We start from the raw sequence: 27,484 nt of genomic DNA on the forward strand, positions 1-27,484 counted from the left end.
GAGGGCCTTCTTGAGGATTTCTTGTAGGGGGGGGTCTTGTGGCAATGAACTTCCTTAGCTTTTGTTTATTTGGGAAAGTTTTTATTTCCCTGTCATATCGGAAGGAGATTTTTGCTGGATAGAGTATTCTTGGCTGAAAGTTTTTGTCTTTCAGGATTTTGAAGATATCATTCCACTCCTAGTCTGTAAGGTTTCTGCTGAGAAATCTACTAAAAGCCTGATAGGGGTTCCTTTGTAAGTTATTTTCTTCTGTTTTGCTGCCCTTAGTATATTTTCTTTGTCCTTGACTCTTGCCAGCTTCACTACTATAGGCCTTGGAGTGGGTCTTTTTACATTGACAATGTTAGGAGATCTGGAGGCCTCTTTCACATGGATTTCCAGCTCCCTCCCCAGGTTTGGGAAGTTCTCAGCTATTATTTCTTTGAACAAGCTCTCTGCTCCATTCTCTTTCTCTTCCCCCTCTAGAATACCTATAATACTTATGTTCCATTTCCTGATTGAGTCAGGTATTTCTCTGAGAGCTTCCTCATTTCTTTTTAGTCTTAGTTCTCTCTTCTCCTCCCTCTGAAGCATTTCTATAGCACTATCCTCTAACTGGCTGATTCTCTCCTCCATATTGTGAGCTCTGTTGTTTAGGGAATCCAGATTTTTCTTTATTTCATCCATTATGGTTTTCATCTCCAACAATTCTGATTGGTTCTTCTTTGCGGTTTCAATCTTCTTTGTGAAGAAGCTCCTGAATTTGTTAATTTGTCTTTCTGTGTTTTCTTGTAACTCATTGAGGTTTTTTAACGATAGCTGTTTTGAATTCTTTGTCATTTAGGTTGTGGATTTCTCTGCCTTCAGGGTTGGTTTCTGGGTACTTGTCACTTTCCTTCTGGTCTGGAGATTTAGTATATCTACTCATACTGCTTGATGGAGTGGATTTTTGCTTCCTCATGGTGCTCTTATCTGATCATAGCTGCCACGTATCACCACTGGGTGGGGATCAGGTGCTGTGTATTCTGGGTCCGGCACAAGCAGGGGCTCCTCAGCTCTGGCCACTGACTGCTTTTCTCTCTGAGCAACTGATCAATAGCAGATCTGGAGCACTGGACAGGGGGAGGGATACTCCCCAGTGCTTCCCCCAGCCCCTGATTGTCTCTCTGTTTGGAGCTCTGGGCGATTGTAGGACTGTGCACTTTCCTTTTTCTTAGCTGCTGCTCCCTTGCTCACTACTCTGTGCACCAGGTGATAGTGGAGCTGGGGTGCTGGGTGGGGACAGGGTGCCTCTCCTCACCTGCACACTTTCCCTGCTGCTGCCACCAAGCTCTCTGGGCTGTGCTGTGGGTGATCCTGGGGCTGGAGTGTTGGGCAGGGATGGGGCACCTCCCTCTTCTGTGCACTTTCCCCTACACTGCTGCCACACCCTCGGCACTGTGCTTCAGATGATTCTGGGACTGCACACTTTCCCTGCTGCCCTTTTCACCTGTGTACTTCCTGCTGCCACAGCCTGTCTCTCTCCATGGAGCTCCTGCAGATCAGTTTCCACTTCCTCTGGAGGACCCAGCCCCATGACCACCTTGAGGCGTATGGCTGCCTGGGTCTCTCACACGTCTTTTGTGATATGTATATGTCCTCTGTTGGTGTATGAATGTCCTTTTGGTTGTATCTTCAAGGGGAGAGGCCAAGGGAGAGGCTCACTCCGCCACGATGCTGACGTCACTCTCCTCCAATGCTTAATTTCTCAATAAATCAGACATTAACTCAGGAACGGCCAGATGGAAGAGATGCATAGGGCAAGGTGTGAGGAAAGGACACAGAGCTTCCATGCCCTTTCCAAGTGTGCCACTGTCCCTGAATCTCTCCATGTGTTCACCAACCCGGAAGCTCTGGGAATGGATTTCTTATTGTTTAGTACTACGAATTGAGAGACAAGGTGGAGTATGTAGGCTATGGGCAAAACTGGGAAATAAGCAGGTCAAGCCTACCCTTGCCTCTACATCCTGTCCAGTATCCCTGTTTTGTTTTCCATTCTTCAGAGTGCCTTGTGTCTCATACTCCCTCCTTCTCAAAGCAAACTCTCAAGGAATGATCTGACTCCTTCACACTAAATGTGAGTGATGGAAAACAGTTTAGAGAATGCTTTCTCTAAGAGGAACTAGCATTTTAACAAGTCAAAGTCTGAAGATAAAGGGATACTGGAATTTCAGGTGTGAAACACCAAGGGTAGATATTTGAGGTAGTCGTAAGGTTTAGCTACCTTTTACGTTCCTCTCACAACACACATATATACTTACAGTGCATGTTCCACTTAAGTGAAGATGCAGTCCAAATGGTTCAAAATAAATCTTTTATTTAGAACTGAAAATTGAGGTGCTAGCTAGGTAGTGTGCCCAACATGGAGACTTTTTGCAATGACTGAGGGAAGGTGGTGAGTATACAATATCGTTTAGCCTGCTGAGGAGTTCTGGGAGCTACTTGTCTAACTTAGAGGTCAAGCTTCTCTGAAAGATACGTTTCATCTTCTTTTCTGCTCTGTTAGATCAATTGGAATAGTGTGTGTGGGCAGAAATCTAACTATGGTCTGATTTGATAAGATTCTCGGTGTAGATCTGTGGCCAGCTTACTAGGGAATGAGGACAGAATACTGTGTGCAGGCCTGTAGAGATGAGACCAGGAACATTATTGGTATGACCAAAAATTCTCAAGATAACTATTGAAAGTTCTTAGAGGTGGCTGGAAGGGAGGTATGGAGCAGTAGTAAAACATCATGAACTCTTTTAGGCTTGCATGCTATAGGTTGTTGACATCTAGCAGAGCAGAACAATACCTGTAGAAGCAGTTATCTCTGAAATCCTGGGCTGGAGTAGGTTATAGTTAGAAACTTGTGGAAGAAATTCATGCTTCCTAATGAAATTATGCATTTAGTTTATTTCCCACATTTTAATTTATTTCATATTGACTAACATTGCTTTGAGAAACTGTGATCATGCATGAGCCTATTCACCCTTCTCTTTTCTTGAGATAGCTAATACCTTTTCAACACATTAAAAACAGAATCTGATGATTTCTCTAATAGCCCTAATTCCAGACCAGCTGGGTAGATTCCTCAACTGGTAAAAGATATTTAGCAAGGAGTTATAACAAATTCCTCACACATCATACCACCCCAACATCCTCTTTATAAAGTGAACCCTACCTATGCCCCACAATTTGATCCAGTTATTTTAGTCTGGCACAAAACAAATATTTTTATGTGGTGACTTTGATCACTCTTTTAAAAAATTACAGAAGTAAAATAAGTCCAACAATTCAGTAACCTGCCCTTTGCCTCTTCAAATTGAACGAACCAATGTTACCATTATGGTATATATCTTTCTACATCTTTTTCTATGCTTATACAATTATATAGATAAGTTTATTACTACCATTTTTTAAAAAATAAAATGAAGGGGCTGGCCCTGTGGCCGAGTGGTTAAGTTTGCGTGCTCTGCTGCAGGCGGCCCAGTGTTTCGTTGGTTCGAATCCTGGGCGCCGACATGGCACTGCTCATCAGACCATGCTGAGGCAGCATCCCACATGCCACAACTAAAAGGACCCACAATGAAGAATATACAACTATGTACTGAGGGGCTTTGGGGAGAACAAGAAAAATAAATAAATAAATAAATAAATAAATAAATAAATAAATAAGTAAATAAAAATAAAATGAAGTCATACTATACATATTATTCTGTCACTATTTTTTGCTTAATATATCATGGACATCCTTTTAGATCTATTTGGTTCCATCTGTGAACACTGATAAAATTAAGTTTTTACTACTATAGGTATTTTACAAACTCATTAAAGAGATGGTAGAAATTATGAGTGAGAAATTGACTTGCTTGAAGCTTCCCAGTAAGTCAGTGGCAGCATGTGGCAGAGAATGCTCCCTGATGATTAAGAGCATGGGTTGTGAATTTAACCTATTTGACTTTAATTCTGCTCCACTATTACCATCTGCGTTATCTTGGGCAAGTTATTTATCCTCTTTGTGACTCAGTTTCCTCATTCCTGAAATGTGGGCAGTAATAATATCTACCTCACAGGTTGTGAGAATTAAATAAAATAATATATGTAAAAGAGTTAAAACTATGCCCGTCACATAGTAAATGCTCAACAAATGTTAGTTGTCATGTTATTAAGCGTTCAATAAATATTCATTATTATTATTATCATTCACAGTCCAGGTCTCATGCTGAATCTGATATGGAAAATGCTATCCAAAATATGAACTCCAAATTGAAGCCAAGAGTTCCAAAGGAAAAGCAGTGCAGTGGCCATAAATGCAGCAGGTGCTTAATCTTGGTTGTGGAATGCTGGCAACTTCTCTTCTCCCTTGCTTCTATTCCAGGTGGGGAGATATCTTCCAAAAGCGAACTGGATGAATTGCAGGAAGAGGTGGCCAGGAGGGCCCAGGAACAGGAACTTCGAAGGAAACAGGAGAAGGAATTAGAGGCAGCTAAAGGGTTTAACCCTCATCCCAGCCGCTTCATGGACTTGGATGAACTGCAGAATCAGGGTAATTGTTGGGAGATTAGGTTGTAGGTGATGGGGACAGAGAGAGAGGGGGAAGAAAAAAAGTGTTAAAGCTTGTAAATTCCCCGTCTTTTTAGCAAAGTTATATTTTATTATAATTCAGCCATTTTAGTGAGAGCTAAAGTAGAAGGTGACAAGCCTGTTGACTGCAGACAGTCACTGATTTGGGGCCCATCTATTAAAAGCCTATAGCCTAGAAATAGTATATTGTTCACAAAAAATATTTCTCATGAACATCTATAGAAGGTGTAAATAAAACTAGTCACAATTCAGAAACAGAAGAAAGGGCAGTGAACAAGCCACTCTGACAGTGAGGGGAATCCTACTTGCTGGGCAGAAACATACCCTTGAGATTTCCCACCTGTAACTTCAGGAAAGTGGATCTGCCAAACAGGTTCTAAGAAACACAGAGCCTGATTGCCTTTTGCTCCTCTGATGATTCATTTCCCAATCTCATACGATTTTCATGGACTTTACTTAAGCTTCCTCAGATGCCCCACATTAGTCACATTTTTTTCTTCAATTGCTTTAGGACGTCACTTTGTATCATAAGAGACTAGCCTTCAAAATGTGAGTTCAAAAGGCTGAGGTATTTAACCTTAAATAGGCTCTGAAAACTGTATCTCCATTTTTCTTTCTATAAAATGAATTTATTACTCTATTATTCAGAACCCCCAGTTATCACAAATTGTGCTAAAGAAGTGTAAATAATAGGAGTCAATACTATTTTGGGTGATGACTTTCTACTGATCAATTCCCTCTTTTTATCAACACTTAGAGAAGCTTCCTGGGTTAATTTGGGGCCCTATTTGGGGGCCACTTTTCTCTTCTAATCCTATTGTCTTTTAATTCAAGGCAATTGTTGCCTTATATTTCCCAAGGCGTTATATTTGTTTCCAAATTAGTTTTAAATTCCTAATTCATTCGCTGTCCCTATGTTTGGATAGTCTTTTCTTACTTTTTGTCCTCAAGCTATATCACATTGGTATCTCAAGTTTATATTGCTTCTGAAAGAGGGATCTTGTCATCTCCCTCCCTCGCCTTTATTTCCCCCTCTGTCAGTTGGGTAGTACATTAAAGTTGAAAGGGAATCCTTCTGGCTGTATTTCATTGTCAATTCTCCATACTTTGGTTCAGCATCTCCTGGAGGAGCAAGGAATAGAGTGCTAAAATTCTAGAGGGTAAGAATTAAAATCTAGCATAGTGATTGATCAATTGTAGTTCACCCATATCTCTGTAGGGAACTTTGTTTTAATGGCTCTAGCCACTACCTCAAATTATAAAGGTTGTTTATAGATTAAGTTGATAGATTAAATTGATTTCAATATGAGAAAACTTCAGGCCTGGAGAGTGGGGGACCAAATCTCTGGAGGTGGGCTAGAACCTGAATGCCTAGTTCTTCAGAACCAACTTGCTGCTTCCACTGCCTTCCCATTGCTCTCCAAAAGCCATGGTGAGTTAGGGAGTGAATGTTAGGGATGTGGAAGAACCGTTACTTGGCTCTGTTACCTGGAGGTAAGTGGAGGATGGAGACATTGTCAGAGAAATGACTCTGACATTTTGATTTGTTTTTCTTGTGAGCTTGTGAAAACTCACTGTTAAGCCCAACTGTAGGTCAACTTACATTACAGCTTACTACCAATTTACGGTTAGGAGTGAGTAAAAGGCGGGGGGGGGGGGGGGTACATAAACTTGAGGATTCTTTTGCAAAAGTTGCTCTTATGGTACTTTCTCATTTTTTCACTTGGACTCTCCTGCTCCTGCTTTGGCACACATTCACTTTCAGAGGTGTGAATATCTCCACTTACAGATATTCAGAGGAGGAATATCTCATGCTCACTGTATGGGAAGTTGACTTTTTTTGCAGTAGATTTGGTGAGCAAGGGCATGATAAAAGTAAATACTTAGCAGTGTTGATGAAAGGTATGTGTGTGCAAACCAACAACAAAGACGGTTCAACTGGCCTGGTGGATATATTGAGGTTAGGAACTGTAGATCACCTGTGCCCAACAAGTGTACTGATTTTTCAGTTGAGGGTAGTGCAGAGTGGACTGTGAATTGATGTAGGAAAGAAGTGTTACAGATGGCTTTCCACAGAGTAGTAAAGCCACTTTTGCCTTAACACAGCAGTGGAGGTCTCAGCAGACATTCTGACACTGGTTGGCAAGATGTGTCTTATTGTGGGAAAGCAGGTCAGTTCCAGGCATAGGAACCCGCCTTTATGGTGTAGACAATAGTTTGTTCTTTCTTTGAAGGACCCCCTACGAGGTCTTGAAGTTGGAATCTGTAGGACAATGACATGCTTCTCTTTCATGACCTTGGTAAGATCTCAGTTAAGGCAAAAATGGGTGTCTTGTGTATTTCAGAGAATTCTTAATAGCAGTGGACAGTTGGAATAAGGGTAGACCAAAGGCTCAGCAGCAAGAATCTATGTGTACTGAAGGGAAACAACAGTACATAGAAAGAATTGGAATGAATTGTAATGAAAATGAAAAGTGCTGGCCCTTTCAGGGAGGAGTAACGGCTTTGAGAGGTCCCTGCAAGAGGCAGATTCAGTGTTTGAAGAGTCGCTGCATCTGGAACAGAAGGGAGACTATGCTGCAGCTTTGGCTGTCTGTAATGAAGCTATCTGTAAGTAACTCTAACTGCTATGGCTATGGCACTTTTAACTAACTTCACAGTAGGTATTATTAGTGTCATCACTCAGATGGGATAAAAACAGCTTTTATGTCTCCTCACTCTCACTCTCCCAAACTGAGGCCCTTTAGCTATATTTGCCCTTGAGATTTCTAAGTGTGCCAAGCACTGTCACTGAGGCCTATGGATATGTACTGGAATAACCTCAGCAGGAGTCCACAGATGAACTATCCAGCTGTGCCTGCCTTCTCATCCCAAGATAAAGTTAGACCTCAGGTGTGAGGTTAGTCTACTCTTTCTCTAGTTACTGACTAGTGAGGTGGAGCTTATGGTAGGAAGAAATGAATAAGTTGGCTGTGACTTCCCAGGCCCGTGACTTTGCACTGCATATTTGATTCTTTGTTTCTCCCCTGCTTTCCTGGTATGGCGCACCCTAAGGTTACAGCAAGGGACTAAGGCTTAGAATTTGTATCTGGTTCTTAAATGTGACCCATAAGAGGCTGTGTTCTATAAAGACAGATACAGGTTTGGATCTTATTTCTGCTGTTGGCTGTCAGGAAGAGGGAGTTGGGAGCAGAGAGTGGAGACTAGAGTCGGACAGGTCAGTTGCAAAGGACAATGAGAGTGGCAACCTCTAAGACGGAATCACCAGTTTCTTCCAGACTCATTTTAGTTTAGTTGTTTTCTTTTCATTTGTTTTTTTAAATTTGAATTAACCTCTTTGGCCTCCATGGCTTCTATGAATGTTCTTTATAGCCAGAGCCTGTTCTGTGCCCTGGACAGCATAAGCATGGTCCACGCCTTGCATTCCTGCTGCATATTTTGAGTTTTACTGCATATCTTTGCTCATTTTTGGTTCAATTTTATTCTTTTTATTTTTGTTTGTATTTTGTGTTCTGTTTCTGCTGTATTTTCTTTTGCATTTTAGCTAAACTAAGACTTGCCCTGCATGGTGCCAGCTCTAGCACGCACAGCAGAGCCCTAGTCGATAAGAAGTTGCAAATCAGTATTCGAAAAGCGCGGAGCCTGCAGGATCGCATGCAGCAGCAGCAAGCATCGCAGCAGCCGTCGCAGCCCTCAGCCTGCCTCCTCACACAGGGGGAGGCCCTCCCTCAGACAACAAGGTAGTGCCTGGGAACCACTGTAGTTTATGGATGCCAGGGGAGGAAGTGACCATGGGTGCTCCACAGCCAGAGCTCTCATTGTCTTGGCGCTACAGGGGAGATAGAAGAGTCCTCTGAAAAGATTTCTTCTCTCAGGTCAGACATACAGTGAAAAACTCTTCTCACTGCTGGTCCTTTTCTTTTTTTTTATTTTGAGTAAGATTAGCCTTAAGCTAACTGCTGCCAATCCTCTTCTTTTCGCTGAGGAAGACTGGCCCTGAGCTAACATCCGTGCCCATCTTCCTCTACTTTATATGTGGGATGCCTACCATAGCATGGCATGCCAAGTGGTGCCATGTCTGCAGTTGGGATCCAAACCGGCGAACCCTGGGCCGCTGAAGCAGAACGTGCGCACTTAACTGCTGCGCCACTGGGCTGGCCCCTGCTGGTCCTTTTCTTAAGAGTTCCTAGAAAGATGCAGAAAGTATAGCATAATAAGTAGACCACTTGTCCATATTTCCTGTGGGTGAGTTTGTGCCTGGATTATGTAATAACATGATTATTAAGTTTGTATGTATTATATTCTTAGACATGGCAATCTGAGCTACATTTCATATTGCAGGAGAAACTATATGATTTATTTTGGTATTTCAGTGCTTCCTATCACTCGTGGAAGCAGAGAAAGCAGTCTTCCTTGTTCTCTTGAACCAGAAAGAAGAGACACAATGCTTCCCTTTGTTTTGCTTCCCTATAGTAAGGACTAGGAAAAAAGTCCCTGTGGCCATTGGTGTAGTTCCCCCATTTTAGCCCTTGAATTTGGCTGTTACTTAGAATAGATAGATTTAAGTAAAAATTATTTTTGGCTGTTAACAAGCCTGAGCAGCTTTCATAAAATAAATATTATAAAAGCAGCTAAGAGGTTTTTAACATTTATTTATGCCTTGGCACTAAGCTAGACACTTTATGTTTTATTTTATTTAATTCTCACAATAACCTTAGGAGATAGGGACTATTATTTAGCAATGTTTTATAAATAAGGAAACTCAGGCTCAGAGAGGATAATATAAATAAAGTACCCAGGATTACTCAGCTGGTAAGTGGTAGAAGCATGGAATCCAAACCCACATCTGTTTGACTCCCATTAGTTTCCCATATAAGTATAATATCATATTCTTCATAATGTGGTAAGGGTGACTGGGTGACTATACCCGTAAAAGTTTATGGTATATTATCATTCAGATTTAGTGCTTGTAGCTAGGATCTTCCTTTTTCTTCTTTTCTCCTGTTTTATATTCCACTATTGAATGCTGATCCAAGAATCCCATCAGAGATGTGTTTTGAATTTAGGCAACTAAACTCTCCAGAAAACTTATGCCATTTGATGTATGTGAGTGATTGAAGTTTTTTTTTAAGTGCTTCTAATACTGAGTTTTTTAGTTCAGAAGTACAAAACAATTAGTGAGAAACCAGCTAAATGCAGTTAATCCCTACTTCCACTCCCAAATCTCAAGAGAGTTACAGTACATTACTTTGGGGAAACATCTCAGTATGTAATACAACCAAATCCGGATTATGAAAACACACTTGAAATGGTTGATTTCTATATAATCTATGAGCCAAAATCACCCTGTCCTGTAAATGTGGCCTTTTGGTGCTTTTGGCTGGTCTGCCTCTCAGGACCCCAGGTATGAGTGATTTCTAGGCTTTGCTTACCTTCCATGTCATCTGCATGTGGGACTAGCAATTTTTGTTTTCTAATTTGTGAGTAGAATAAGATGGGAACAGGACTTCACAGGTAGTGAGGAATATTGGTGAGGGCTTCATGTAATAATATTGTGTGCAACTGTGGTGAGGGCATTCAATAAAGAGGATTAATATTACCTGTTGTTTGGGTGTGAGCTGACCATATGCCTTCTCTTGTAAACCTCTGAATTATTGGCTCTACTTATGCTTTTCTTTTCATTTATTTTCACCATTCCCTCTGTGGATAGCTAGAAATGAGAACTGAGTGAACAGTTCTTTTTGCAAGTGGAATCAAGGCAGCTTATGACTGGCTCTCTCCATTTCTTTCAGTGAACAGCCTATCCCGCTCCAAGTATTGTTAAACCGGGAGGCCCAACTAGAACCCTGCACGACTACAGAGTTTGGGGCCAGTTCTTTCGTCCGCTCACCTGCTTCCTGCCATGAGTTGCGCTCATCACTATTCCCAGAGTCATCTGCCCTGTCTGCTCCACAGCACAATTCCCCCAATAAGTCTGCCTCAAACCTTCTGACTTCAGCTGAGGTGGATAGCACTGACCCCTCTGCATTCCATAGGTCGGGCTTACCTAAAACACCAGGGAGGACTGAGAAGAATTCTCATCATCGTTGGGAACCACTGGTTGTACCAGAGGGTAAGCTGCAAGGCTGCAGGGGTGACAACAGCAGTTGCATCAGGTACCCCCCACAAGAAGGAAGAGGCATTGATCAAGAACAGCTATTCCAAGACAAGAGGGATCCTGCTGACTCATCCCAGGTGATGCCTTGGTCACATCCAACTGGAACAACCACCTCTGAGAGAGGAGATGCACACAGCCTAGGCTGTAGTCCTTCAAGTTCATCAGTTCAGCCCAAACTTCCCCTGTACAGAGGCTGCCACCCCATAATGCCTGCTGCTTACTCATCTGTGCTTCACTCTCCTGATACTGTACAGAAAAATAACCAATGCTTCCAAACCAAAAGCCTGAAAACTTTGACTTCAAAAGTGGATGGAGGCAATGAGGAGCCCTATAGGCCAGAGTTTCCCAGCACAAAGGGGCTTGTCCGCTCTCTGGCAGAGCAGTTTCAGAGAATGCAGGGTGCCTCCACAAAGGATGGTACAGGTTCCCAGGATAGAAGTTTGCCAAATAGTCTAAGGAAGAACTCTTCTTCTGACTCTAAGCCTCCTTTCCTACAGGGTCAAGGGAAAGGCCATTGGCCTTGGGCAAAACAGCAATCCTCTGTGGACGGTAGGGGCAGACTGCCTTCCTGGGAAAAGCCTGTTGATCATCCTTCTCTTGGCATGAACTCTGGGCTACCTAATGGTGAAACTTCTAGGAGAGGACAGCTCAGGTTGGCAGAGCCAGGTATGTACCAAGGAAAGCCGTCTCAAGTGAGCAATGCTAGGCCTAAGGAGCTGGACAGTGGCATTGACTTGGGGACTTCCTTGCCTTTGGATTCCTGGGTGAATGTCACAAGGCTCTGTGATTCTCAGCTTAAACATGGGGTCCCTGTGCCAGGAATGAAGTCCTCCCCCTACGATTCCCATATCTGTGTAGCCTATCCAGAAATAAACCACATCCATTTGCATCCACATTGGAACCAAGACACAGAGCAGGAGACCTCAGAATTGGAGTCTCTCTACCAGGCCAGTCTTCAGGCTTCTCAAGCTGGCTGTTCTGGATGGGGGCAGCAAGATGTGACCTGGCATCCACTTAGTCTAACAGGTAAGAATGCAACAGGGGCAGGGGGAGCGGGGGACATATGAAAGCTAAAAACAGGAGGAAAAGATCAGAAGGGGGGGTGGTGGTCTGTTCAAATAATATCCCTAGCTTAAGAGGTGGTAGTAGAACTGACTTTATTCATAAAGAATTCAGGACAAGGGCTAGATACTTTTCTAGCTGGAGTGAAGAATGGGGACAGAATCATCGCTCACAGTCTGGTTCCCTCCTTCTAAAGAAAGAGACCAATGAGTATATGCCCAGAGATTCTGTAGTATGCAGTATTAAGGAATGGTTCATAGGTCTTTGAGAGTGACTCAGGATAAGGTGGGGGAGGCTGAGAGGAAAAGTCATCCTTCTGTGGCTTAAAAGCTGAACTAATCCCAAGATCTAGCTTTCAGATCTAACTTGCAACAAGGATGTCTACATTGAGCCAAGTCTCCAATGTGGTATTTCCAGATCATTACTGAACCAGCAATATCAATAGTTTTCCTTGATCCCTTCAGGAACTGCCAGGTTTAGAATTTTCAAGGTGATATGCCTATAGGGTACCTGTTCACTGACTCTCCATGAGATTATATGATGTGAAGAGTGATGTCAACACCTTAAATGCACATCACAGACTTAGTTCTGGAAATTGAAGAGATGAAGAATATTTATAACTTAGATTGATGCACTTAAGAACTCCAAAGCCTGGAATATTGTCCTGGCTCCATCATTGACTCTCAGTATAAATTTGGACAAGTCACTAAAATCCCAGGGCCAAGTTTTTACCTGTAAAATGAAAGAATTGATTGAATAATTCTTTTAAAGATACCTTCCAGCTCTTAAAATGATACGTATGATTCTGTGAAATTGAACTTGGAGAACGTTATCTTTAGCTCAGGTATGACAGTTTCCATAAAATGGTACAGGTTCCTTGCATACTGCCAACCAGTGTTTAATTACAGCCAAACAACAAGTGTTAATTGAGTACCTACTATGTTCCCAGAGCTGGCGGGGTAGGGGGGATATCACATAAATATAAGATTTGATATTAAGTTTTTTAAAAAATCTGCATCTTAGGGTAGACTTTGCAATAACATTTATAAGTGATCCTTAGGTACATGGGACAGGGCAGTGTGGGAATATTCTAAAAAGTGAGGAAGAACTGGAGTCATCCTCAATTAGCTTTCTGTTTAATATAAGGGAGAAAGAAGACACAAATGTCAAGTGTTTTAAGAATAATAATAAACACATATAAAAGAATATATTGCAATTAAAATTGAACTAAGTGAATGTCAAATATTATATTACCCCCCAAAAAACCCCTTATATCACCCAAAATAGCAACATTTTTCATTGTAGACAGTTTTGAAAATATATCAAGTAACAAAAATCATTGATAATCCCACTCTTAATAATTTCATGAGTTTTCTTGTGGCTTCGTTTTTATGCACATATATATTTATTTCATTTTGATTTTACAGAAAGTAGGATCATTACAATATATGTATATAGTTTAGTCCTGTGATTTTCTTACATTATATCCATGAGCATTTTCCCTTTGAAAAAAATTACTTTCAATGACTATAATGTGCTACATATGAATGTTCCATAATATATTCAACCATTCCACTGTGGTTGGAAACTTAGGTTACTTCCAATTTTTTGATAATATAGCACTGTGATGAATATCTATATTCTTAAGTGTTTGGCTACATTTCTGATAAGCTCCTTAGAATAAACTTTTAGAAGGGTATTAACTAGTTGAAGGTTATAAACTTTTAAAAATCTTTTAATACATACTTGCAAATTAGCCTTTAGGAAGATTATACCTCTGGAAACAATATGAAAGAGTACCTACCAACCATTAATTTTGTACTTGATAGTGAACAAGAACTAATTTTAAAAACCCATTTAATAAGTCAGTTCTTAAAATACTTGTCAAACCAAACACATTTTGGTTAGAGTCTCTGTTTTAAATTGAGTCTTTAAGAAGTGACATGAGATAGAATAAGAAGTGATCAGGTGAAATAAATCAGGAAGTAGATGATGAAGGAGAATGCCAAGTAGCACCCATATATGACAGGATATATCTTTGGGGGGAGTCCTTTATCTTATTGTAAGCCATGCATTAAGCACCAAATTAGTTTTTCCTGCAGCTTTATTGATATAATTTACAAATAACATTGTGTAAGTTTAAGGTGTACAATGTGATGGTTTGATACCTGTATACTTTATTGTGAAGTGATTATTACAATAAGGTTAGTTAACATGACCAACACCACAGATAATTACAATTTTTTTGTGGTGAGAACATTTAAGATCTACTCTCTTAGCAACTTTGATGTATATAATACAATATTAACTATAGTCATTATACTGTACGTTAGATTCCCAGAACTTATTCATCTTATAACTGGAAGTTTCTACCCTTTGACCAATATCTCCCCATTTCCCCCAGCCCCCAGCCCCTGGTAACTACTGTTTTATTCTCTATTTCTGAGTTTGGCTTTTTTTAGATTCCACTTATAAGTGAGATCATACAGTATTTGTCTTTCTTTATCTGACTTTTTACTTTAAAAAAAAAAAAAGCTTGGGGCTGGCCCTGTGGCAGAGTGGTTAAGTTCGCACGCTCTGCTTCAGTGGCCCAGGGTTTCACTGGTTCGAATCCTGGGTGCGGACATGGCATGGCTCATCAGGCCATGCTGAGGCGACCTCCCACATGCCACAACTAGAAGGACCCACAACTGAAATATATACAACTATGTACTGGGGGGCTTTCAGGAGAAAAAGGAAAAAATAAAATCTTTTTTTTAAAAAAAGCTTTATTGATATATAATCTACATACCATACAGTTCACCTATTTAAAGTGTACAACTCTGGGGCTGCCCCGTGGCCCAGTGGTTAAGTTCACGTGCTCTGCTTTGACGGCCCAGGGTTTCGCCGGTTGGGATCCCGGATGCGGACATGGCACTGCTCATGAAGCCCTGCTGAGGCGGCATCCCACATGCCACAACCAGAAGGACCCACAACTAAAATGTACAACTATATACCAGGGGGTTTGGGGGACAAAAAGGAAAAATAAAATCTTTAAAAAGTAAAAATAAAATAAAGTGTACTATTCAATGATTTTTTAGTATATTGACAGAGTTGTCCATCTAGCACCACAATCAGTTTTAAAGTGTCTTCACCCCAAAAAGAAACCCTGTTACCCATTAGTAGTCACTTGTTATTTCCCCCTCCCCTCTATCCACTAGCCCCAGGCAACCTCTAATCTATTTTCTGTCTATAGATTTGCTTATTTTGAACATTTCATATAAATAGATTCATATAGTAGATGGTGTTTTGTGACCAGATTAATTTTGACATGATTATAATTTCTAAAGAGTTATATAAACACTGCCTTTGACTTATATTCTAAATTTTGTAATATTTTGAAGCTGGGTAGACATCAGCTTAAAAATACAAAATAACTTTGTTATGGAAAATTTCAAGTATATTCAAAAGTAAAGAGTAAGAGTAAATGTTGTAATAGCCCCCCTGTACTTACCTCTGGTTTCCATAGTGATTATCTTGGCTAGTTATCAACATGTGGCTAATTTTGATTTAGCTGTAGTGCACTTCCCTTCCCCACTGAATTATTTTAAAGCAAATCCCAGACATTATATCATATATTGTTATATCATTTCATTCATAAATAGTTTGGAATGTATCTCAAATAAGGACTCTTTTTTAAAAGGCAAAACTATAATATTATTACACCTAAAAAATTAACAATTTCCTTTTTTTTCCTTTTTCTCCCCAAATCCCCCCAGTACATAGTTGTATATTTCAGTTGTGGGTCCTTCTATTTGTGGCATATGGGATGCCGCCTCAAGATGGACTGATGAGCGGTGCCATGTCTGCACCCAGGATCTGAACCGTGGGAACCCTGGGCCACCGAAGCAGAGCACGTGAACTTAACCGCTCAGCCATGGGGCAGCCCCAACAATTTCTTAATACAGTAACTAGTCAGTATTCAGATTTTCTCAATTGTTCCACTGATGTCTTTTCACAGTTGGTTTATTTCAAATCAGGATCCAAATCCACACATTGCATTTTGTGGATATGTCTCAAGGCTTTTTTTTAGCCTGTAAGATTCTTGTCTCTTTTTTCCCCTTGCCAATTATTTATTGAGAAATTTGGTCATTTGTCTTCCACATTCTAGATTTTGCTGATTATATTCTAGTAGAATTTTTCCTTTTTTTAAACATGTTCTTCTAGCCCATTTTTCCTGTAACCTGGTACTTAGGACTAGAGGCTTGATTAAAATCAGGTTCAATTTTTTTTTCCATTAGGAAGATTGGCCCTGAGCTAACATCTGTGCCAGTCTTCCTCTATTTTGTATGTGGGATGCCACCACACTGTGGCTTGACCAGTGATGCCAGGTCCACACAGGGATCCGAACCTGCAAATCCTGGGCTGCTGAAGCAGAACCTGTGAACTTAACTGCTATGCTACTGGGCTGGCCCCTCAATTTTTTTAATAAGAATATTTCATAGGTAGTGCTTTGTACTTCTTACATCATATCAGGAAGTACATAATGTCTGGTAGTCTTTCTTCTTGTTACTATTGATCAGTGAGTAGACATGTTAACCCTACCTTCTATCAAATCCAGTAATCCCCTCAACAGTACTACTTATGGATGGTCACCTCCAACTCTGCTTAACTATCTTTAAAGGAATCATAGTCTACTCCCTTCAGGAGGTTCCAATGGCCACATCTTTGTCTAGCAATCACACTTGATTAGGGGAGCACCAAATTTTAACCATTACAGCTATGATTCTTAAATCTGGCTCCCCATCATAGTCACCTGAGGAGTGGCTTTTAAAAAAATAGAGAAATAATTTTATGTAAATAGGATCATATAGCACACATGCTGGTTTTATTATAGACAGTTTTCCTGTTTATCTCTTCTCCCCTTCTATCAGTCTCTACTTTTTATCCCCCACTTTCCAGGTAACAATCTAAACACGTATTTCTGTATTTTTCTGTTCATATAATACTATATAGACCTACATATACTGTGTTTTTTTGTTTGGGGATAATATTACAGATTTTTTTTTCTTTTTAAATCAACAGTACTTCATGAAAATCCCCCCAGGTCATCTAGTTTTACTCAATTCATTCTTTTTAGTAGCTGGGCAATATTTGATATTGAGGATACCATAATGTTTTTTGCCATTTTGCTATAGATGGATATTACATTATTTCTAGTTCTTGGTGACTACAAACAATGCCACAATATACTGGTATTTTTGCTTCTTATTCCCAGGAGTAGAATTGTTGGGTAAGAGGGTAAGTATATTTTTAATTTTAATGGCTATTTCTAGATTGCTTTTTAGAAAGACTATAACATTTCACATTTCCTCCAACAATGTTTGAGGATATTCTCCCACACTTTTTGGGGAAGCCTCTTAAAAATAAATATTCCAGCCTCTAACCACAAAGATTCTGATTCAGTACATCTGTGGAGAGGTACAGGAAGCTGTGTTTTTAAAAGAATCTGAGTGGTATTGGAACCACTACATTTAAGCACCAGGAAACATTAAAAATAACTGGTCAAAGCAGAAAAAACAAAAAAAGAAGATTTGCTGGGCCGGCCCCATGGCCGAGTGGTTAACTTTGTGCACTCTGCTGCAGTGGCCCAGGGTTTCGCCAGTTCGGATCCTGGGTGCGGACATGGCGCCGCTCATCTAGGTCATGTTGAGGTGGTGTCCCACATGCCGCAACTAGAAGGACCCACAACTGAAAAATAGACAATGTATACTGGGGGGATTTGGGGAGAAAAAGCAGAAAAAAAAGAAGAAGAAGATTGGCAACACTTGTTAGCTTAAGTGTGAATCAAAAAAAACAAAAACAAAAATAACTGGTCTCCTAGCTTAGTATCAGCAATATCATGCTTTAGTCAGATACGTATATTAGAATCAAAACATCAAATCAAGATGAATTGGTGATAGACATATATATCAAATGTCAAAGGCACGTGCATTTTCAGAATGGAAGGCTTAATTAGTTGTGTTGGGGCAAGCGCCTTGGGAATCACATATCCAGTTTGGAGCAGCTCTTGTATTAACAGTCTAGCAAGATTTGGAAGAAGAGATAAGCATTGAATGATTGTTTAGAATTTAAGTGATTGAGAGAAGCTAATGCAGGAAATAAAAGAGCATCACATATAAGTAATGTTGTTGAAGAGCTCCTGCTCATAGTAATAGGAAGGTGTGAAAATCAAGAGACTTGAATTTTGATATTGGTCAAACTACTTACTATCTACCTGTCAGACCCTGGAACTCATTTTCCTGTTATGTAAAATGAGGAGGTTTTATAGATGATTACTATGGTCATTTCAATTCTTAACTAGACTGGAGATAATAGCTCCCTTTATCATCACAGATACTTTAGAGAATCACCATGTCAGACAATTTCCTCTGTATATTATAAGTCTTGGGCCCAAGTCTGACAAGCAAAGCTGATTGTATTTACAAAAATGAAATGAAGCAAGATGGGAACATTCAGCTATCTGTTCACAGAGACCCCTCTCTACAAGGTTCTTCAAGGCCTGTATCTGAGACCCATGTGGCCTGTAGGAAACTATCTATATTCTGAAACTCATGTTTCTACATTCCAGGAACACTTCCTTCATTGGGTTAAGGGATGCATTTTTGTTATTTAATGAAATAAGAACTCCTGTGTTTTGTGTTGCCAGGCTCAGGGTTTAGGATCCAGAAGAAGAGATGGCTTCAACTTGTATTTATGTTTTTCTTCTTAGGCTCTGCAGATGGTATGGGGAGGAGGTTGCACTCAGCCCCTGGCCTTGGTCTCTCAAAGACCCCAACAGCAGAAATGGAGCACAGTCTCCATGGAGCCAGCACAGTGCCTGCTTCTCAGGTAGTAGCCTCAGATGCTAAAGTGATGGGCCTGGGAATGGTGTATTGGGGAAGGAAACGTGGAGAGATATAAATAGTAGGGCTGGTAGTAAGGCAGGGGTATGGTAATATTGGGCTATTAGAAGAGAACAGATTTATGAGTGGGCTTCTTTTGAGTGAGAGGAAATTGCCACATGGCCAGTACTTTTCAAATATATCTGATTCAGGTCTCTGCTAGTGAGTTTATCCTGTTCTCTCCCATATCCTTGGGGACAGGGTCTGTGGGAAAACCACAAGTCTGGTATTATGTGTCTGCCTGTGTGTCTTGTGTGTTTGAAGGCTGCACATTGCCGAGGCCGCAGCAGAGGGTGTGGGAAGGATGATCAGTATGGTGCAGAGAACTTTCGCCGCATCTCACGCAGTCTCAGTGGCACTGTTGTCTCAGAGAGGGAAGAGGCTCCAGTTTCTTCCCACAGTTTTGTAAGTAGGATCAGGGTCTGTCTATTCAGAGTACCCTCTTTTCTTGCTGGGTAAAAATATAGTGCAGGTGAAGGGGCAGGAGAAACTGAGATTGTAATTTGGGGGAAAGCCATGTGCAATCAGCAAAAATGAGGGTACCTAGCCTTTGTTTTATTGACACACATTAAGATTGAGCCCAGAGGAATGTCCTTTCCTTGTAGCAGTTCTGGAAGGTATATGGTTGGGTTCCCCAGGGTGAGAAGAGTCCTAGTAGTCTTGAGAAGAGTCTCCGAGAAGCAGTGGCTGCTGATTGGGTCAGAACCCATTGCACTAATCAAAGGAAGAAGAGATGGAATAGAGTATTGTTTTGCCTTTTCCTCCCCACCCCAGTAGATGATTGAGTGGGGTCGAGTGTACTTTCAAGCTAAAATGAAGCATGTGCATTAGCAAGTAAAGGAAAATGATTTAAAATCCTCCTCCTTGAGGCTTTTCATATGGAATTAATGCAGTAACCTATAGGCGAAAGGGACTGGGACACTCAAGTCAGCAGAGGTCAACAAACTCAAATAGTTTCAGTGGCTGGGTTTATAAATCTTTCCTTTTGAGAATTTCACACACTTGCCCAAGGTAAGTTGAGTTTTCAGTAGAGGTCAGATGCAAAGTACCAGTGCACTGAAGCTTGTTCATCAGGTCAGTTAATAAAAATTTAAAAACAGGTTTTAAATACATGGTACAAAAGTAAAAAGGTATAAAAGGATATACAATGAAAACTAAACCTGTTCTACCAGTCCTTCAGATCCAGTTTCCCTTCCAAGAGGCTGTCATTTTTTTCCAATTTATTGTTTGTAAGTTCCTAAACACCTTTGAGCAGGTTGCCATTCCTTTTGGAAAAAGTGGTGTTTTCTGCTCAGCATTTGTTCTCATACACATTTAATGGCAAATTGTTATTTTCCTAGGAGAATTGGCTTTCTTTCTCCTGAACTCTGTTTCATTCATTTATTCATTGATTGCTTCTTTTAAACGAATGCTTATTGAGCTTATGTTCTAGGTATTGTGCCAGGTGCTGGTGATACAGTGGTGAGTGAGTCAGATATAGTCCCTTCTCTCATGGACTTTACAGCCTACCTGGTGAGACAGATAAATAAACAAACAATTACAATATAATATGTTAGAATTTAATGCTATGGGAAATAGAAGGGACATCTAAACCAGGCTTGAGGGGATTAATGAAGGCTTCCTGGAGGAAGTGAAAAGAATACAGCAGGTAAATAGACCTGAAGTAGATATTAACTAAATTAAAAGAAGCTCATTTGGTATGGCAGGATTAGAGTCTGGTGAGGGCAGGATGGAGAGTGTTAACAAGTGAGACTGGAAAGAATATAAACAAGGGTCATATCATGAACCACAGTAAATAGTTTGGGAATATAGAGAGAAGTAGACATATTGGAGAACCAATTAGGAAGTAAAAGTCAATGAGGTTTGGTGCCTGCCTACATGGATTTGAGGAGAGTAGAATCAAGGATGATACCCAGGAATTAGGGTTCACTATGATATATTTGAAGGAAGAGAAGTGTGCAACTTTGGATATATTAAGCTTGAGTGAAGATATCTGGTAGGCCTTTGGATGTGAGACATAAGCTTGAAACTGAGATTTGAGAATTGAAAAACCATTAAAAAGAAGAAAAGAGTACTGCAAAAAGAGGCGAGGAGTCAGAACATCTCCCTGAAGAGTATCAGTTTAAGATGGTTCTTCTGAAGAACTCTAAAAGGAGACTTAGTAGAAGAGACCAGAGAGATAGAAGGGAAACCAGGGAAGTGTGGTGTCACTTTCTTCTGTCCGGAAAAAAAAGACTAGTTGGCTGTGTCACTGCTCAGAGGACTGGCACCTGGTCCTTAGGCTGTATGGTAAATGCTTACTATGTGCCAGGGTGTAGGAGGAGCTATGAGCTAACACTGATGAAACAGCACAAATTCTGCCCTTGAATAGCTTACAATTTAGTAAAGGAAATAAGATATTCTGGCATATAGATTATTTTATTTAATATATTATTTATTTAGTGCCTATAATGTTCCAGATGCTGTTTAAGGTGCTGGGGTTACTGGAGTGAAAAGAAATGTATTCTACTAGGAGAGAAAGACAATAAATAAGTAAACAAACCCCAGACAATGTGTGATAAAGAAGAATAAAACAAAGCAAGAGGATAAGGAGTTATGAGGTAATAGTAGTTATTCTCAGGGCTATTTTTGATAGAGTAGTGAGGAAAATCAGCTCTAAGGAAGTAACATTTGATCAGAGACCTCACTGATATGAAGGTGTGAGCCATGGGAAGCACATTCCGGGTAACAGAAACAGTAACTGTAAAGGCCTTGAGGTGGAATGAGCTTGGGGTGTTTGAGGAACTTTAAGAAGAGTGTTAAAAGACACAGGAATGGTAGGAGATAAAGTGAGAAAGATCGGTATTGCCATATCACATAGGAACTCGCAGGCCACAGTAAGGAGGAGTGGGCTAGAGGTAGGAAGATCAGATTGGAAGCTGTTGCAGTGGTCCAGTTGAGTTTAAATATGAAGCCTATAGGTAGAAATGACTGTATTTGGCAAAGGCAACTAACGGAATTGTGGATGAGAAGTACAAAATTAAGGGCAATGTCAACATTTGAGTCTAAGTGACTTAGGAATATGTGGTACCAGGAGGAGGAGTTTGGAAAGACGTTGGTTAGATTTTGGACATATTAACGTTTTAGATGTTGAAGGGGTTATTTCTGAGATTTGCCACAAAAGTGAATGACTAATGGTGTATAGAGCAGGACATAGGGATTAGGGGTACAACCTTGACAGGCAAGAGAGGAGACTGGAATGTAGCAGTGACAGGAGAGAAGATGGCCTAGTAGAGTTCTTCTCGACTGTACATTTAAGGAGATATAGTTTAGTTCCCAATATTTAGAGAGTACATAGAATTTTCTTTCTCAATCTCTCAGATTTTTTGAATTTTTCTCTCTCATTTCTTCTATTTTTTAATTTTGATCTCAATCTTTCTAATTCTACTGTTAGAGTTACAGAGTTTGCTAAAGACCTAAATGATAGGGTTGGGAAGGTGAGGGCTATGAGGAAGACAGGTTAAGGGAAGAGGATCTGCAGTTTGGTGTCTCCAGTTCATAGTGGTCAGGATGTTTCCTAGAGAGGCTGATGGGGAGAGTGACTGAGTAAACTGGGTCCCTCTCCAGAACAAGGCATGTTTGTATTCTAGTTCCTTCCATCTCCCTCTGCTTGCCTCACTGTGTTTACCCAACCATATCCTGCTGTGTGTTAATCCTCATCTCTATGGTTTTTTTTGTCTTGTCTCATTATAAGGATTCATCAAACTTGAGGAAAAAGCCTTTGGAAACCGGGCACCGTTGTTCCAGCTCCTCTTCCCTCCCTGTCATCCATGACCCTCCTGTGTTTCTCCTTGATCCCCAACTCTACCCACCCAAACCACAGTTCCTGTCCCCAGATGTCTTGATGCCCAGCGTGGCAGGGGAGCCTTATAGACCCCCAGGTAACTGTCCCCAAATCTAATATCATGTGCCAGAATGTGGTACCTTTCCAGGGACCTAGAAGGATCAAATCAGTACACTTTTTGGGGGGGAGGGTGTCCCAAGGTGGGATTGTAAAGGGATATGAATTACTGCTTTAAGGTCAAGCATTGATCTAGATGAATTGTGATTGCATCATTTCTTGGGCAACATGGTTCTTACACTAACCTAACTAAGGATCTAGGTTCTAACACTAAGGGTCTAGACCAAAGCTCCCAGAATCTAACTACCCATGAAAATGAACTGCTTCAGTCATGATAGGATAAGCTTTTAAGTGACCAAGGGGAGTTAATGCCCAGTCTTTAGGATTCTCCCCAACAAGGAGTGAATGGAAGACTTGGAAAGACCCTGTACATGGAATACCCATGCTATGTGTACAAACCCAGACAATCTTGGGGAAGGTGGGCAGCATCCTCTGGCTTTCTTTGACCCTCCACAGCAAGATTTGCTCCTTTTCCTCCTCATAGGCTGAATCTATGGTTTAAGGCAGTAATTCTCAATGGGAAAGGGGAGGTGCTACTGACATTTAGTAGGTAAAGGCCAGGGATGCTACTAAACATCCTACAGTGCACAGGGCAATTTCCCCACACCTGCCCCTGCAAACAAAGAATTATCAGCCCAAAATATCAGAAGTGCCAAGGTTGAGAAGCCTTGGCTTACGGATATAAATGCCCTGGGGTTGGGGGGAGGGGATTGTGGTTCTAGAACAGAAGATAATGTAGTATTGTTGATATTTGTGTCCAGATTTTAGGGAGCTTTGGATAAACAGGCCTTCTGGATAGATGGACTTCCTATTACACAGTGGAGCAGCCAGGTAGCCAGCCTCCTTTGACAGTTGTTAGGGGCATCTGATCAGTCAGCAGCATTTATTACAGCCTGTTCTGCACCAAATGCTGCAGTGAATACAGAGGAGAAAGAAGGCGGCTCCCTGCTCTAAAGAGCTGAGTTTAAATAGTAAATATATATACATATATACAAGAGTATAATGCAGATGTTAATGGGTTATAAAATAAACAATGGAAAGTATTTTTTAGAAGTGACTTTTGAAAAATTAGTTATTTTGTTTCTTTCAAGGGGAATTAATGTATAGAATCTCAGAGAATAAGCAAGAATATAAGCAGAGACAGCTTAACTGGAGTGAAGGTACTATGTTAAGAAAAGCTGAGTTATGTTTTGGAGTGGTGGTTCTAGGAGTAGAGTTGTCACAATGAGAGTATACATTTGCAATATTAAGGAGCCATTCATGAGCATGTGTATATGTGTTGGAGGAAGGATTATGGTGGAGTAAGGTAGAAGTATGGCAACATCCAGGAGACTATTTCATTTGCACAGGTTGGAAGTAAGAGACTTGATTTTGATGTATATTAAGAATTTTAAAAAATGAAATTAAAAGCAAAGCTAGGCTCTTTCCTTCCTTGTGTGTGTATGCTGTTGGAGGGGTGGGGAGTTGGGAAGAACAGCCAGGAATGGTCTTCTGGGAGGAGAATGATTTACTGAAAATGCTCAATCTTTGGGTTTCTTTTCTCTTCCCAGGAACTTCGAGGAGTGTCCAGCAGTTTCTGGCTATGTGTGACAGGGGTGAAACTTCCCAAGGGGTCAAGTACACAGGAAGGACTTTGAACTACCGCAGTCTCCCCCATCATTCCAGAACAGATGCCTCCTGGGGACCATGGTCAGAGACCCACCAGCACATTGGGGCCAGATTCCTGACTACTCCAGGATGCAAGCCTCAGCTAATGCACACTGCCACACTACCAGAAAGACGCCACGGCCTTCAGGTTCCTCATGCTCAGTCCTGGGAGGATCTTTTCCATTCACCCTCCCATTGTTCACTCCATGTCTCCACCATCAAGCAGTCTTCATGTACCCCTAAGGTCTGCTTGGAATTTGGGTCCTGTTCCAGGGTCTCGAGCCCCTGGTCCTCGAAGAGTAGATATGCCCCCAGATGATGACTGGAGGCAAAGCAGTTATGTCCCGCAGTCTGGGCACAGGAGGACAGAGGGAGAAGAGTTTCCGTTTGTTCTAGCAGATGCCCCTGAAAGAGAGCAGATCAGGGCTAGAGCCCTGCAGCACAGCAGGTGGTAACGGTCACCCCTGTCCTTTCCTGGAGCCACAGCTTTCTCTGTTAAACCGATGTGGCAGAGTTGGTACCCTGCATCTCTACCAGGATTGTGCTAGTCTCATCTCAACATAGAGTTGGCAGTTTCTCCTAGGGGTGCCAGGAACATCTAACAGGACTTGGCTCTTTGAGAGGGAATATTTGAAATTCCAATTTCCATTCACCTAGCAAAAGGAAGCAGCTGCTGTTTAGGGCTTATTTGATCCACTTTAAAGATGAATTCATATTCCTCTGGATACTAGCCATTCCTTAGGATCTTAGGGTTACCATTTTATTCCTGGATACTTTAGGCCTTCACCTGCACCTGATCCCTTATCTAATTTTCCCTGCTATATTACCTACTTCTAGTCTTTGTTTTATCCATCTATCCCTGTTATCTGACCTTCTGTCTTCCCCATACCCCATCCTTTGAGGGACATGTAGTCCCGTGGTCATGGTCCTGACCACATCATTCAGGGCAGCCTACCTGCCCAGGTATTATGGACTGTCAGTCTTCCCTGTGTCCCCAAACCTTAGGTGTAGAATGCAGAGGTGCCAACATAACATTTGCCCCTCTGAACAGATGGAGTCAGGCACACTAACACACCCTCCTGTTCTTAGCAGCAGAGCCATTACTGCTACTTGCTCAGTCGCCATTATAAACCCTCAAAGTCAGCTCAACTGTTTTAGGGTCAAACATACTGTTTTTGTAAAGTATTTTTCATGAATAAATCTGTAAGATAGTTCTGTTTAATTCCTTGTCATTTGTCTATTTAATTCCTTTTGTATGCTCTTGCTCTTTTGTATTGGGGTGGGGAGACCTTAATAAGCAAGAAATACTAATTCGCAGTGGCCTGGGGCTCCCAAAGCCAGAGCCACGGCACAAACATATATATGTATGTGTGTGTGTATATATATATGTATATATATATTTATAGTCGAGAGAGAGAAAGAGAGAGAGAGAGACTGAGTGAAAGTGAAGAGCCAAAAAGGATTAGAAGGATATATACTCAGTAAGGTAGGAGTCAATGGGCCCTAAAATGGAGTGACTTTCCTTGTTGTTACTGTTGCTAGTATATTTCCTACCCCTTTCCTGCCAAGAGGCACTCAATACATTACACACTTTCTCCATCCTCCCTTAGGGAGATTTTCTGGGCATTCACACTCCTCTTACAAACTTAGTTCTGTTCTATGTACTCTTGGTGCCCTCCCTCTACAAGTTTGTGATGGGCCTCCTATCCTTTCCTTGTTCTCTTCCCATAGCTGGCCCTCCCCTTCCCTTCCCCTGTGGAATTATTGCACTTCTATGCCAGAAAGATACATTTTCACCCCTGCCTCACTCCCAAATTCTCCTCCCTCTAAAAGATATTTTGTGGGCTCCGTTTGCAAAGAATACCCATTGGGCATTTCCCTCCTCTCTTACCCCAGGTCTCAGAATCATTGAGATTGACAAAAAGAAAGGGTAGAAAGGTACTCTTTGAGACCTTTGGACCACAGCTTAACCTAATTATCACCATCCTTTATGAACAGATTCTGAGCACGTGTAGTATTGAGCAGGAGGATGGGGAGGAATTTCTCACTCCATCCCACTTGGATCCTATGCTATCACGATAAAGAGATCTTAGTGGTTACACTGGTGGTCCCTGACTCAGTACATCTGGTGTCATACACACTCTCTCTTCTAATAATTATTGATTAATCAGTCAGTTCTTCTCCCACTACCCCCTTCCCCATGAATGTCCATCCCTATAAAGGTTCTATAAGTCACCTGGGCCCAGATTCTGTATGTGCACAGAAATATTTATGAGGAACTAATTTCCAATTCCCCATTTACTCCTCTGCCTTCCAAATCTCTATTTTCTGAGTGAATCAAGAGGGAGGCCGTGTCCTTTTCAGGTGAATTCTGTAGACTCTTTGAACATCTCTTGGTGTCATCCTTTCTCCTTACCTGTTTTGATTCTTAACCCTTGGAGCTAGTCTGCTCTTTCTGCATTCTTATACTGTGCCTTCAGACTCTTGACAATTCCACGCTCTTAAAACAAGGGCCAGGTTCTCAAACTCCATTTCAAATGATCACTTCTGCTCTAGAACCTACAATGCCTTCTCTATTCTCCTGTCCCTTACCAACCAAATTACCCAGGTCTGGTAGCCAAATTGTTATACACTTGTTTCTCTATTAGTAGGAGATTCTGAGGTTTGATCACGTCTCCCCATCTTACTGAGAGCTCCAGGAGAGCCGGTGTCGTGTTTAGCACTCCTTCACAGACAGCCCTCTCTCCTCACTCTTTTTTTCTGCCTGCTCAGAATTTCAACCTGATCCCTTGGCCTCGTCCTGTTTCTCTCCCAGCGTTAGTAATTTTGCCCAAGTCCCTAGAGCCTGCTCCGCCCCCGCCCCCGCACGCGCGGTGCATGCCGGTCTTAGCCCCTCTGTAGGGAAAGAGGGTCCGCCATGTTCCCCGGCGGCGCCGCCGCTTGGCTCTGGTAGCCGCCGCCCCCGCCCCCAACCCCGCCCGGCCCAGCGCCTAGCCGAGCCCCGGGCCCAGCATGGCCGCCCCGGAGCCGGCCCGGGCTGCACCGCCCCCACCCCCGCCCCCGCCGCCCCCTCCCGGGGCTGACCGCGTCGTCAAAGGTGAGAGGTGGACGAAGCCCTGGGGGCCTGGCCTGAGGAGCTGTGTGTGAGGGCGGGCGGGAGACCGTCCCCTC

The 27,484-nt window shown here is 41.6% G+C and overlaps 2 protein-coding genes across 9 annotated transcripts in view; both read left to right on the forward strand.

Annotated features, from left to right (window-relative positions):
• USP54 (ubiquitin specific peptidase 54) overlaps nucleotides 1–25,535 on the forward strand; it is a 64,308-nt gene extending 38,773 nt beyond the window's left edge. The window contains 9 exon segments of the mRNA XM_046652933.1: nucleotides 4,379–4,546; nucleotides 7,075–7,194; nucleotides 8,129–8,324; nucleotides 10,377–11,767; nucleotides 18,555–18,673; nucleotides 18,991–19,131; nucleotides 22,460–22,646; nucleotides 24,217–24,496; nucleotides 24,498–25,535. Coding sequence (XP_046508889.1) covers nucleotides 4,379–4,546; nucleotides 7,075–7,194; nucleotides 8,129–8,324; nucleotides 10,377–11,767; nucleotides 18,555–18,673; nucleotides 18,991–19,131; nucleotides 22,460–22,646; nucleotides 24,217–24,496; nucleotides 24,498–24,768 — 2,873 coding nt within the window. The 3' untranslated portion in view covers nucleotides 24,769–25,535.
• A 1,718-nt stretch (nucleotides 25,536–27,253) lies between these two features.
• Nucleotides 27,254–27,484, forward strand: part of PPP3CB (protein phosphatase 3 catalytic subunit beta) — a 42,968-nt gene continuing 42,737 nt past the window's right edge. For all 8 annotated transcript variants that reach the window (XM_046652934.1, XM_046652938.1, XM_046652935.1 and 5 more), the window contains exon 1: nucleotides 27,254–27,410. In XM_046652934.1, the coding sequence (XP_046508890.1) occupies nucleotides 27,326–27,410 (85 nt within the window). In that variant the 5' untranslated portion in view covers nucleotides 27,254–27,325. The remainder of the gene's footprint in view (nucleotides 27,411–27,484) is intronic.

Source organism: Equus quagga, chromosome 2 (assembly GCF_021613505.1).
Source record: "Equus quagga isolate Etosha38 chromosome 2, UCLA_HA_Equagga_1.0, whole genome shotgun sequence".
Lineage (NCBI taxonomy): Eukaryota > Metazoa > Chordata > Mammalia > Perissodactyla > Equidae > Equus > Equus quagga.